The sequence below is a fragment of the Ovis canadensis genome, chromosome 20 (assembly GCF_042477335.2).
Source record: "Ovis canadensis isolate MfBH-ARS-UI-01 breed Bighorn chromosome 20, ARS-UI_OviCan_v2, whole genome shotgun sequence".
Taxonomy (NCBI): Eukaryota; Metazoa; Chordata; class Mammalia; order Artiodactyla; family Bovidae; genus Ovis; species Ovis canadensis.
Genome location: NC_091264.1, coordinates 55,953,423 through 55,967,768, shown reverse-complemented (window position 1 = coordinate 55,967,768; position 14,346 = coordinate 55,953,423). Strand labels below are relative to the sequence as shown.

General features: G+C 43.3%; 1 protein-coding gene across 4 annotated transcripts in view; it reads right to left on the bottom strand.

The window, feature by feature from the left end:
* DTNBP1 (dystrobrevin binding protein 1) overlaps window positions 1-14,346 on the bottom strand; it is a 99,965-nt gene that overhangs the window by 45,889 nt on the left and 39,730 nt on the right. For all 4 annotated transcript variants that reach the window (XM_069563864.1, XM_069563867.1, XM_069563863.1 and 1 more), the window contains one exon: window positions 861-883. In XM_069563864.1, coding sequence (XP_069419965.1) covers window positions 861-883 — 23 coding nt within the window. The remainder of the gene's footprint in view (window positions 1-860; window positions 884-14,346) is intronic.

Below are 14,346 nucleotides of genomic sequence, written 5' to 3'. Positions count from 1 at the left end.
ATCACAGAGATAAACAATTCAACTGTAAATAATGTTCTGGAAAATCTTTAACCAGTAACTCAAAAAGTCGATACTAGTTTATAAATGAAACATAATAGACAACAATTCAGAGTCTTCTCAGTTACTGAAATTCTCTGAGAATAGAAATTTCACTACTCAACCTCTAAAGCGTAATTGAAAAGTGGCAAGCTGGAAGGGCTTTGAGCTTCTGAAAGTCTGTGGTTTTCCCTATTTTTCATGAGTGTTTCCAAGAGTCAGCACGACCAAGAATTATTTCTCACACTCATTTGCAAAAGTTCCCTAGAATTAAAAAGCAATGCTAGGCACTTTTAGTATCTCAGAATATAGCTCAGCAAAGCTTACGATTTTATAGATAAACTTGAAAAAGGTAAAGAGACTTATCCAAAGTTACAAGACGGTGGCTGAGCAGGACCAGCACTGAAAACCTTGCAGGAGGTTCAGGGGACTCTGGGTTGCCTGCAGGCCACCTCTATCACCTCTATCACCTATCACCATTACCTCTCCGTGAGGCCCAGACTCTCTCTACACAACAGAAACCAGAATCTTCTCCAACTATGATTCTCAACAACCTCTAAGTCCACATTATGTCATCCTAACATACTATTTATGATGCCATTAGCAGAAACTCTCACTTGGTACATGTGTTACAGCTGATATCAAAACCACCGTGATTAAATAAATTGACAAAAACAGTATTAAGCAAACTTGCATTTTCTGATGTAAACTGTCTTGATTTAAAGAAAACGGAATGCATTCTTTCATTATCATCATCAAGAGAAAACATCTGACATCAATTAACTCTCATCTACTTTAAAGTGAAGAATTAAACACAAAATTACCTTTGAAGGTTTCAAGTTCCTTCCTGTAGGAAAAACAAAGAAAACATACATTTATTAATCTACTCCCAATGGAAACTGCTCTTAGATTATAATAAAATATTAAGTACTTTAATTGCTGAGAGTGGTATTTCTGGATGTTCACATGGAGTCCATTACTCTTTGAAATTACCAATACAGTTAGCCTAAAGCTACTATTTCAGTTTTTCTGCTATTACTCTACTAATGGTTCAAAAAAGGTCTACCAAAATTTAAACTATTAAAACACTGAAACACTTAAACAAAACAAAAAAACAGAGCATTTTAATGCCAGCCATGAACCATCTAATATATTTAACTACCAGTTTATAAAAGCAACTTACTTTTCCTTTCATGGATAAATAATAGATTTTTAAAAAATCTTTAATTAAAAATCATTCAAAAGAGGAGCAGTTATTTCCTTTTCTAAATGAAAGGGGAAATTATATATCAAAGGGTTGAAGTCCACAGACCATCCTGTCACAAAAGGGCCAAGCCTCCAGGAAACACTCTGGTGTGTGATTTCGTGTCACTTAGGAATGCTGAAACACAAAGTCTCCTAGGGAGATGTACAGCCAAGGAAGATAGATGAACAGTCGTAAAACATTTTTGACACAGAAGTCAAAAGCAAGTTTTTTTCAGGTTTTCCTTAATAATTTAATGATTATATTTTTCTCACTATCAGTACTAATTAAAAGTAATTTTGAGGAGGCATATTTATTTGTAAAGGCTTATCCCACTTAAAACATGAGATGTTTGTCTTTTATTTGCAAAATCTAGAGCTATTCTGGATTCTCAAATCAGAATTCCTCATTGCTAATTACAATACCGCTCATGTTCCAAAACAGTTGACTACCATGAACAGCTGGCCAGGAAGGACTGGCAAGCTGCCCACTGAAAAGCCAGTGTTCTTGAAACAGCCGAGTGGAGGTTCTTAAATCACGTGGTCGTATCACTCCTTTTTTTTTTTCCCTAAAAATACTAACTCATGATAACATTACTCCAGCGCCAGAGTTCATTAACTAAGGAATAAAAAAGTTACTTTCAATCCTGTCTTTAATAAGGGTGCAATCATCTCCCTTTGGCCAATAGCCCAGCTTCATTCTTAAAAGATTAGGTAGAAAGTAAACCTTCCTGAAACCTATTTTACATTCCAGTACTTTGGCCACCTCATGAGAAGAGTTGACTCACTGGAAAAGACGCTGATGCTGGGAGGGATTGGGGGCAGGAGGAGAAGGGGATGACCGAGGATGAGATGGCTGGATGGCATCACGGACTCGATGGACGTGAGTCTGAGTGAACTCCGGGAGATGGTGATGGACAGGGAGGCCTGGCGTGCTGCGATTCATGGGGTCGCCAAGAGTCGGACACAACTGAGTGACTGAACTGAACTGAATGAGATGAAGATGCCTGGAGAAGGAAGTGGCAACCCACTGCAATATTCTTGCCTGGGAAACCCCACGGACAGAGGAGTTTGGTGGGCTACAGTTCATGGGGTCGCAAAAGAGTCAGACGTGACTTAGCAACTGAACAACAACAAATGGGATGAATGCTGAAAAGGCTGAAGAGAAAGGCAGCACGTGCCGAAGACAGCATCCTGAGGGGGCACCTTCACGTATCCCTCCAGATGCCCTCGTGTGAGCCACTCCCCACGGCCACCAAGGGGTGGACAGGATGACAGAACACCTGGCTCAGTATTCTTTTTTTTTTTTTTTTAATATTTACTTGCCTGTGCCAATCTTAGTTGCAGCATGGGAACGCTTAGAAGTGGCCTGCGGAATCTAGTTCCCTGACCAGGGATTGAACCTAGGCTCCCTGCATTAGAAATGCCGAGGCTTAGCCACTGGACCACCAGGGAAGTCCCTCAGTTCAGTATTCTGAACACTAATTCTCTTTTCTCTGATTACAGTCTTCAGAGAGCCTCTGCTTTCCTTCTTTTGGAACACGAAGCAGCGAAATTTCAAAAAGGCACCCCTGTTTTAAAAAAAGGTGAAACTGGGAAGAACGATTTCACAGACACTGCTCTTCCCTACTGCTACCCCAAATAACAACCATGGAGCCAAGAATCCAGTGTCTGTGTTAGTAATGAGTCAGTGAAGTGAAAGTCGCTCAGTAGCGTCCGACTCTTTGTGACCCCATGGACTACACAGTCCATGGAATTCTCCAGGCCAGAATACTGGAGTGGGTAGCCTTTCCCTTCGCCAGGGGATCTTTGCAACCCAAGGATCGAACCCAGGTCTCCCTCATTGCAGGCAGATTCTTTACCAGCTGAGCCACAAGGGAAGCCCAGTAATGAGTCATTGCCCTAAGAGCTTTCATTGGAGTTACTGTGCCCACCTTCCAACCTGCTGGCTGCCTCATCAAAACAATGGGAAGTTGCTACAAGAAAAGAGTAAAGGTGAGCAGGGTGCCTCTTTCTAGGCCCTTATTTACAGAATATCCTGACCCATGGCAATTCAAGAAACTTCCAAGTGACTTTCTTTTAGAAAGTAAGAGAGTCCTGTACCCAATTCCTTAATCAAGAAGACAGTGGAGGTTGGGGTGGTACAGGTGACTGTGATTTAAGGTAAAGATCACTATGACGAAATAATTTTATAAGTTTAAAGACTAATAAAGAAAAGCAAGAAGTGTTGTAATTTTTAGGGCAGACTCCATAATGCCAGAGGCAACAGCATCCAGCAATACAGAAGGTATAAGAGAAAGGAGGGAAGGCAGTCAGGGTCAAAGTGAAGGTGTGGAAGCTGAATGATGCAGGTTATCTTCAGGAAAGAGCAAGCCCATCAGGACAGCAGGCTGAATGAAGAGAAAGTAGTGGGAGACGAGGTTGAAGAGGCAGAGGCTTCTGAGTGCCAGGCTGAAAGGATCTGCTTTTATTTTTAGCGGGAGAATATCACGAGCAAAGCCATGCTTCAGGAAGAATGTTCTAGCTGTGATGGATAGACGTACTGACAGCGCGGAGAATGAAGCAGGGAGCACTCAAGAAATGGCTAGAGGAGTTTGAAGAAGATCTAACTAGTGCCTGGAAAGAGCAAGTGCAGTGGCACCAGCAACAAAGCGTGCTCAGTCATATTCAGCTCCTTTGCGACCCCATGAACTGCAGCCCACCAGGCTCCTTGGTCCATGGGATTCTCCACGCAAGAATACTGGAGTGGGTTGCCATTTCCTCCTCCAGGGCAATGAAGGGAGGGGGTCCAATTCGAAAACGCTGGGGAGAAGAGTCAACAGACCATGGCAGTTGACCCCTGGGGAGAAGTATATATAACCATGAGGGTTCCTGTCTGCATCACTGGAAGCAAAGGGAATTCATCAGCAGAAAACAGGAAGAGGAACAGATTTTGGAGGGCAGTGTGTGAGTTCCATTTGGAACATAATGAAATAATCTGGGAGGCTGGAACCTAAGGCTGGTGATGTTGAGCCATGACTCCCAACCCCTGTAACCCACTCAAGGACTTAGTTCCCCCACTTCCCACTCAGTCCTGAACCCACTCCAGCTTGGTTTCCAGACCCCAGCTCTGCACAGCGAGACCACCGACAACCACCCTGCTGTCAAAGGCGATGTTCGCTCTCACTTTTCATCCGAATCCCTCAGCAGCAATTGACTCCGCTGGCAATTTCTTGAGAGCATTTTCTCGAGTTTTTCTCCTCCTCTCCCAGTTCCTTTTGCTACTTCCCCGCCCCTTCTAGACCACAAGATGCCAGAGCTCTGCCAGTTTAATCCTGGCCCCCTTCTTAACTTACTTGCTCTCACAAGGCAATTCATCCAGCTCCATGGCCTTAAACGCCATCCACAGGCTCTCGATTTGTACTTCCTGTCTTTATCTCTTCTTGGAGCTCTAGACTCATATGCAACTGCCCATCTGAGAGTACTGCTCGGAAGTGAAGCAGGCGTCCCAGCAACACTTGCAAAACAGCCTGTTCTTCCCAGTCTCCCTCACCTCCACTCAGGCCGTCACCACTCCTCAAGCTTTGGCAGATCCATCTCCCTCCTTCACCACATCCAATCCATCAATACAACCTGTTAACTCTATCTCAAAACATGTCCCGAATCCATCCATTTCTGTCCATCACTACTGCTGTCATGATGATAAATGTCACGCCTTGGATAAATACTCATTTTCTTACACTGAATGTAACCTCTGAGTTTGATCATTCACTCAACAACAACAAAAAAATGTATTGTGCCTTAGACACTAGCAATAATGTTAGGAATAGCAGTAGGAATAATGCTAGGGTTGAGTTATATACGCTCCACAACCTCAAGGAAATTTAGTGAGGGATACAGAAGTAAAGCAACAGTCAGAAATTGGTGTCATAAATTAGCACTCTGCTAATGCCAGCCACGCTGAGGATTCTCTAGGAATACAGAGGAGGGGATGACTCACACACCAAGGACCAAGAGGAAAGGCTTCCTGGAGAAGCCAGGACTGAACTGAGTCTTGAGGGAAAGTGTAAGTGAGGAGGACAGGTAACACTGATGAGAACACCGCAGATACTTTGCTCTTGACCATTAATGTCACCTTCTCGGCTCACCAAGTGAAAAGGCATAGGTGAGCAGGAGTTTTAAGTTCTGGTCACTCTCCAAACTCTATCAGAAATGGTTAATGGTAATAACCAATATAAAACAGTATCCAAGTTAGTCTTTTCCATGAAGACATCCATCACACCCACATGGCCATCTCCTCTTATGTCACCTCCTACGGGACTCACGTCCGTCAGTGCTATAACACCTCCTACACTGCCTTGTAACACCATGATTTCCAGACAGGTGTCATCCTTATGGGGCTTCCCAGTTGGCACTAGTGGTAAAGAACCCGCCTGTCAATGCAGGAAACGTAAGAGATGCAGGTTCGATCCCTGGGGCGGGAAGATCCCCTGGAGGAGGGCATGGCAACCCACTCCAGTATTCTTGCCTGGAGAATCCCATGGACAGAGGAGCCTGGCAGGTTATAGACCATAGGGTCGCCAAGAGTCAGACACAACGGAAGTGACTCAGCACACACACCATCTCTGCAATCACACTGCCGAAATCCTGCAGTGCAAAGGTGATGTGGCATCTGCCCTGACCACACGTGTGCACAGGGTCACACATGACACACACTCAGCAGGCCAGGTTACCAAGAACTCTGGCTGCAGAAGGACTAAACACACCTCTTCTTAAAAGAAGCCCTTATTCTAACTAGGGAGGATTTTACTCTTTATCAAAAAATAAAAGCTTGGCCATGCAGTAATTCATCTGATATGATAACAACTTGTTTGCCTTTTGCAATTTCAAAACTCTGAGTCTCTTCGTCTCCAAAGTTTAATAATATTTTCAGAAGATCAATTAAGTAGGAAGAATTGAAATACCTCCTTTTAGGTTTTTACTATATTTTAAATTTTACTCAGTTCAGCAAATCCTATCACAAAATTTAGCATGACAAACCCTGAAACTAAAACATTCAACAAATAACACTAGACTCAAAATCTAATAATATTTCCAAAGGGTGAAGCTGCTATTTTATCATTTTATCCACAGGGGTTGAGTTATGAGGGCAGAATAAAAACAAAAAAAAGCATCATATTAACAAATAAATCCATGGAATGTTGCAAGAAGTATATTAAATCCGTGCATGTATAGAAGTCAACTAAATCAGACCCACAGATGCACACTTAACAGACTGGAGCCCTGGATAAATGTCTCCATAAACACAATCATCTCACAGATGGAAGGATACTTTCTTTAAACACTAAACTGCTCCCCCAGGACAAACCCATGTTAAAAACCTAACACAATGATTCTAGATGGCAAAATACCATTCAAAATGTAAGGTGCAAGATCAACTCTTTTTTTCCATATCTGAAAATATTTAGGGTTTTTTTTTTTTAATTGACCAGCAATACTTTTCGCATTAAACACAGTAGAAGAGTGTCCCTTTGTTATGACTGATGGCTAGGAAAGATCTTAAAGATTTCTCTCCTGAAAGACCAGCTACTATCTACTCTTATCTAATCTTTTGTAATCTTTTAAGCCTCCTGCAGTCCTGAAGATGTATACCCTTCCTGGCTTGGTGAGTTTGTGGCTGAGAAGTTGGATAAAGTTCTTGGGCTTCCCTTGGCGCTCAAATGGTAAAGACTCCGCCCACAATGCAGGAGATCTGGGTTCGATCCCTGGGTTGGGAAGATCGCCGGAGAAGGGAAAGGCTACCCACTCAAGTATTCTGGCCTGGAGAATTCCATGGACTGTACAGTCCATGGGGTCACAAAGAGTTGGACATGACTGAGAGACTTTTTCTCTCAAGGGCGAGAAGAGCTGGCCCACGTGCTTGAGGTAATTTTCTCAAAACTTTTAGAAGCCCTGTTGTCATTTGCTCCTTACACAGATCCTGCGGAGGGGGTAGGTTACAGAATAAGACATCTTTATTACGCAGAATGAGAGGAAGCAATAACCAATAACAGGACCCAAGAGAATAACCAAAGTACAGCATCTACAATGGCAGTAGAGAAGAAAACTGAGGATGCCAGTGTTAGAGACAGCTTCAAGAGGCCAGGTAAATAAGGACTGATTTGTCAATGGGCATAGTTACCTAAAGAGTTAAGAAGAGAAATACAGGTTAAATATTTAAAGTGCACCATGGATTTGATCTCCATGGAAGTCTTAATATGACACAACCTGTAGACCATCTTTCTCCGGCAACCTCAGTTGAACTTTGGTGTGTCGTGCATCTTGTCCATTCACAAGCAACCTGTTAGAATGATCTACCTTGTTGACTACTAGCTATTTTTGTAGTTCTAGAAACATTCTTGCCGGGATATGGTTAATTTATTTGGAAACAGCTTGATCTCTTTGATGCTTGCTTTTATGATTAGTTAAGCAGGTCTTGAACGGGGCTCAGTCAGGGCTAACTGTTGAAGGAAGCTTTCCCAAGGAATTTCCTCAGGAATTCTCAGTCTCTGGCTGATGGGCACTGCTAACTAATCCTACTGGGTGCTGGTCCCCTCCTCCTCCTCCTCCCTGGGTCGTCTGCTCATGTGAATGACCGGTCCCCTGCTGAACTTTCCGGGGAGCCCTCTGCAGATTCTCAGTATTCCTGCTCTCTGGTTCTGAGCCCTGTAAACTCCAGCAGTCTTGGGATTCCAGACACTCAGCTCCACTCTTCAACTCAGAGGGTCTGCCAGACTCTACCTGGTTTTCCTTCCTGTATGCAGCCTGGAAACTCCTGGCAGAATGCTGGAGCCACCACCAGGCTTGTCTCCTACTGATCAAGGATCACTTCTCTCTGCCCAATGTAAAGTGTCCCAATGAGTGTTATTTCACTTATTGTGTCTGGTTTTTGGCTGGGTCAGGGGGAGAGTCAGTCTGGTTCCATGTTCTTCCACCTGGGGAGGACCCTTTACATAAAAGCACTGCCTGAGGGGACACTCTGCTCATCTATTTCCCATGCAGCACCCAAACCACCCTCCACACAGAACCTCAGGGGCCAGTTAGTTACTGCCTTCCTGCCCGTCTCCACCAGACCTCCTCTTCTGGTTCCAGAGTCACCTTCACCTTGGAGAATGCCACTGGTTCCTCCTTGTCCTATTCTCAGCAAAGCCAGGCCTGTGGCAAGTCTGCCCAGCACAATCCCCTCAACTCTCTGAAATGGAAGAACAGGCATATCCATGATCACGACCTGTCTAGTGGACAGTCATTTCTTGACACTCAGGAGTTTGGTGGGTTATTCTCTAGAATTTAAGCTGGTCAAATACTACTAAAGACATGCCATTAACATCTCAAATCTATCATTCTTTGCCTTAAAGATTTTTCTAAACTAGGTCTGCATAATTTCAGATGTGCAGATGACACCACCCGTATGGCAGAAAGCAAAGAGGAACTAAAGAGCCTCTTTTCTAAACTTAGTCTACACAACCTCAGATATGCAGATGACACCACCGTTATGGCAGAAAGTGAAGAGGAACTAAAGAGCCTCTTGAAAAAATAAAAATAAAAAAATAAATAAAGAGCCTCTTGAGGAAAGTGAAAGAGCTGGCTTAAAACTCAACATTCAAAAAACTAAGATCATGGCATCCAGTCCCATCACTTCATGGCAAATAGATGGGGAAACAATGGAAACAGTGACAGACATTATTTTCTTGGGCTCCAAAATCTCTGCAGAGGATGACTGCAGCCATGAAATTAAAAGACACTTGTTCCTTGGAAGACAAGCTGACTAACCTATACAGTGTTTTAAAAAGCAGATACATTACTTTGCTGACAATAGTCCAGCTAGTCAAAGCTATGGTTTTCTCAATAGTCATGTATGAATGTGAGAGCTCGATCATAAAGAAGGCTGAGCGCTGAAGAACTGATGCATGTAAACTGTGGTGTTAGAGAAGACTCTTGAGAGTTCCTTGGACTGAGGAGATCAAACCAGTCAAGCCTAAAGGAAATAAACCCTGAATATTCATTGAAAGGACTGATGCTGAAGCTTCCATACTTTGGCCATTTGATGCCAAGAGCCAACTCATCAGAAAAATCCCTGGTGCTGGGGAAGATTGAAAGCAAGAGGAGAAGGGAATGACAGAAGATGAGAAGGTTGGATAGCATCACCAACTCAATGGACATGAGTTTGAGCAAGCTCCAGAGCTGGTGATGGACAGGGAAGCCTGGTGTGCTGCAGTCCATGGAGTTGCAAAGAGTCAGACAGGACTGAGGGACTAAAAAACAACAGCAAAAAACTTAGTCTACAGTCCACATCAACACAAAGAAGAGCATAGTTCCTTAGCTTTAGCTTTAATACATAAAGCAAAAGGAACAATGACTTTTTCAGAATATGCCTGGACGCTAAATCATATCAACCGAAGCCATGCCCCCCACTCACAAGAGACAGTTTATAAGGGATGACAATTAAGTTTCAAAGCCTAAATGAATTAGTGAAAAATGCTTCTAGAGTTCAGTATGCCCCACAGCAGATTTTAAGTCCAATGGAAGGCTGTGTTAAAATTATGAGTCATTTATAATTAAGCTAACTTACTAAAATCACACTGTTCTTTAAGATGCAGCTATTTTCAGAGAAATTCTGACGGTATGCTACAAACTGAAGGGGAAAACAAAGGATCTAGAACTCTGGAAGTAAAAAGTATTTTAATTAGATCACTAGCTTATGTATGATTTTAATGTAATTATTATGAAAGAATCTCAGCAATCATTCTAAGGAATATTATGGTGGTACTGAAAAGATCACAAACTTAGGGAGGTCTGAATTCTACCTTTCCATTTAGTGCCTCTTCTTCACTCTCCTAACCTTACCTGCTGCCACTCTGCAGGGGAGGGTGTCCACTCCATCCCCGTGCGCTTGCCTCCTTACTCAGGCCTCAGTCCTCATGTGTCCTCCAGGAAGGGCCCTCCCTCCCTACCGTTGTCATATAACCCTGCTTTATTTTCTTCGATACAATTGTCTGAAATTATCCTTTTTAAAAAATCATGTGCACATTTACCGTCTATTTCTCCCTACATCCGTGACTACAAATGCAAAGGTTACTCGCTCAGTCACGTCCAACTCTTTGCGACTCCATGGACTGTAGCTCACTAGGCTCCTCTGTCCACAGAATTCTCTAGGCAAGAATACTGGAGTGGGTAGCCATTCTCTTCTCCAGGAGATCAAACCCAGGTCTCCTGCATTACAGGCAGATTCTTTACCATCTGAGCCACCTGGGAAGTCAAATGCAAGCTGACTTTCACATCTCAAGTCCATTTCTCTCACTGCTAGCTTAGACAAACCCATGGAAATGGTCTTATGTTCTTTATTTTGGCTCATATAGTCAACATTAATGCTTCTTACTTGATGAAAAATATATTTCCTATTGGTTATGAAAACCTACACAAGGCATCCAGCAGTTACACTTGTAACGGCTAGCTCGTCTTTTGAACCATCTGACGACCCAACTACTACTGGTACCAGTACTTGTCTCTCCCTACAGCCATGGTTTATCCACTCTCTGATGTTTTACTACTGATCAAGGCAGTGTCTATTCCTGCCCATAAAAGCAATCAGTCATACTAATATCACTTTATATGCAGAAGAGTTATTACAAAAGCTATTTATGGGTATTTTCCCCCCACAACTATACAGTCGCTTATATGTCATGTTCATTAGACAATCAGCTAAAGCAGGATATCCTCCTTCCACGCAGAAACACTTAGGGCAATGCAGGCACATGCTCAGCCATGTCCAACACCATGGACTGAAGTCCCCCAGGCTCCTCTGTCCATGGGATTCTCCAGGTGAGAACACCGGAGTGGTAGCCATTTCCTTCTCCAGGGGATCTTCCTAACCGAGGATTGAATCCACACTTCCTGCTGTGTCTCATGCACTGTGGGCAGATTCTTTACCACTGAGCCACCAGGGAAGTCCACTTAGGGTAAACCACCTATTCAAATGTTTTTCAAGGGTGGATGCACCCCAGGAGGGTTCTAAAGCTCTTTCCCTCTGCCCACACTGAGAATCTGCCATGTAACCCTCATAACTGTTGGGATGGGTCACGTTCCTCCTTTCACAGAGGGCGGGAATTTATCCTCTGTGCCGAGAATGCTTATCAAATACATGATGAAATATCATATATCCACTCTCAACTACAGATGCACTAACACCTGGGATGGATTCTGTTTGTTCCAATGCAACAGTCAGAAATGGACCTGGCCCTAACCCTGGCCCTTAGGCAGTTACATGAGTTCCTGTACTAATAGTTCACCCTCTGTCCCAACTCCCACAGCTGCTGCGCGCCCAGTCCCAGTCCCTGATGGGAGCGGGATGAAACAGTGCACTATGGACACGACCAGCGCTGGAGGTGAAGGGGACCTTACCTTTCCGTCCCCTGTTCTCTCCAGCCTCATCGAGTTGTCCGATCCAGATTTTCTGGGAAGCTATGTAGTGGGCGAACACTGTAATGCCCTCACATCATATAGCCAACCCTTGTATTATATGTTATCTCCTCCAGAGCCAGAAAAGAAAAATCACTAGTTTAGTTTATAGGGCTGCTTGTTAAAGAGGAAAGAGGTTTATTTCTAAGAGACTCTTCCCTGTGGACCACAGATGTTTAATTTGGGGTTTTGGAAAATTTTTTCAATGGTATACTATAGGATACCAACTCACAGAATTTTAATATACATTACACACAAACTGGTTCTGTAAGCAAGTAAGTTGTGAAGCGGTGAGTCAAACCTATTTCTCTATCATAAGAATTCTCAGAACCCTTAATACACTGACATGTACTACGTGTAATGCATTACTATATGTACATGTACTACAAAGTTAAATGAGGCAAATTCAGGGTAAAGTGTTTCTGGAACTTATTTGATCATGGACTTTTATCAGAGGTTATCTTTTCAGTCCTCTGTTTCTGCAAAATACATCAGGAAGTGTTGCAGCTAACAAAAAACAAAAAAATTATGTTTCTCAAAATAGTACATGTATATTCCTTAAGTCAAATAGTACCCACAAGGATTCATGATGAAGCAGATTAGTGCCTCACTCAGTGCTCCCCATCTTTCTGTCCCTTTTTTTTTTTAAACCACATCAGGCAGCATGCAAGGTCTTAGTTCCCAGCTGCTGCTGCTGCTAAGTCACTTCAGTTGTGTCCGACTCTGTGCGACCCCAGAGACGGCAGCCCACCAGGCTTCCCCGTCCCTGGGATTCTCCAGGCAAGAACACTGGAGTGGGTTGCCACTTCCTTCTCCAATGCATGAAAGTGAAAAGTGAAAGGGAAGTCGCTCAGTCGTGTCTGACTCTTAATGACCCCATGGACTGCAGCCTACCAGGCTCCTCCGTCCATGGGATTTTCCAGGCAAGAGTCCTGGAGTGGGGTGCCATTACCTTCTCTGTTAGTTCCCAGACCAGGGGTCAAACTCATGCCCCCTGCACTGGAAGAGCAGACTCTTAACCACTGGACTATAAGGGAAGTCCCTGTCCTGCTTTTTTGAAAGCAGCTACAGTCAGTTCTTCCAGTATTTACCTTTTTTCTAAATAACATGTCAACACTGATATTTATTCATTTTTTCCCATTTTAAATATTGCTTACTGATTTCCTGCTGTGGAAGCTGAGGACTAGCTTCCTTAAACCCCTCCCATCCCTCCACACAAACACGCCTCCACTGCATCTTCCCAATAACCTACAATTCTGGCTTGAATCCATATGCCACATTTAATTATTATCAGAATATATATATATATATATATAATCTATAACTGAGCCATGTATTATTTCTTTTCTTGTAAAACTGCATTTTCTCAGTGTTAATAGTCACCTTATTCACTCAGTTTTTTAGAAAACATTCCTATCACTAATACATAAACTCTCCAATCAGAGCTTATAAACCCAGCTTAACATGCTCAAGCACACTAGACAGTCTCCCCTGGAAAACACTGCTCCTGGAATCCTCTGGGGGCTCTTCCTGCTTCCGTCTGGGCTGCTCTCCAGACCTGCTGAAGCTTTTCTTCACCATCATCCTAGGAATTCTGTTTCTCTCCTGAACTGGACAGATGTGCTAAGAGCAGCTGATCTCTCTTCCACACTCTGTCTTCCTTCTTACTGGTTTATTCCCTCGTTTGTAGAGCATATCGTCCAGCCACTTCCTGATAAAGTCTGCACATGAGCTAAACTGGAGCGCTTGTATGCCTGGAAATTACTATGTCTTCACACTGGGTGAAACTCTGGCTAAGTAAATAAAGTGAAAGGGAAAGCTGCTCAGTCATATCCAGCTCCTTGCGATCCCATGGACTATACAGTCCATGGAATTCTCCAGGCCAGAATACTGGAGTGGGTAGCCGTTCCCTTTTCCAGAGGATCTTCCCAACCCAGGTCTCTCCCCTTGCAAGGGGATTCTTTACCTGCTGAGCCACAAGGGAAGCCCAAGAATACTGGAGTGGGTAGCCTATCCCTTCTCCAGCATATCTTCCTGATCCAGGAATTGAACCAGGGTAACTAAATATACAGTAAAAATCATTTTCTACTTACAGGGTTGCTGCTGAAAAGTTGCAGTTCCTTAGGACCTTTATGAAGGCTTTTGTGATTTTTCACTCTGACTGTAGTGAAATGTAAAAAAGTACACACTGAAGATGGCTCTCTCCCTACTCATTATGTCCTTGGTGGACCCTTTCCAACTCAGTCATATCCTTCAGTTCTGAACAATTTTCTTGTATTACTTCTTTAGTGAATTTGTCTCCTCTTTTTCTCTTCCCTTTCTTTCTCAAGCTCCTAGTATAAAGGACTTAAAAATTAACTCTCTAATTTTCTAAGCATTCTCAGCTTTTCTCAGTCTTTTTGTTCTCACATGTAAAGGTTTAACATTATCTTTTGTTCTTTTAAAACAACTTTATTTTTTAAATTATTCTTGACTGTACTGGGTCTTCGTGGCGGGGTGCAGGTTTTCTCTCTAGAAGGGGACCACGCTTCGCTTCAGGGTGCGGGCTTCTCACCGGGGCGGCTCAGGCTCTAGGCTTCAGCAGTGGGACTCCCC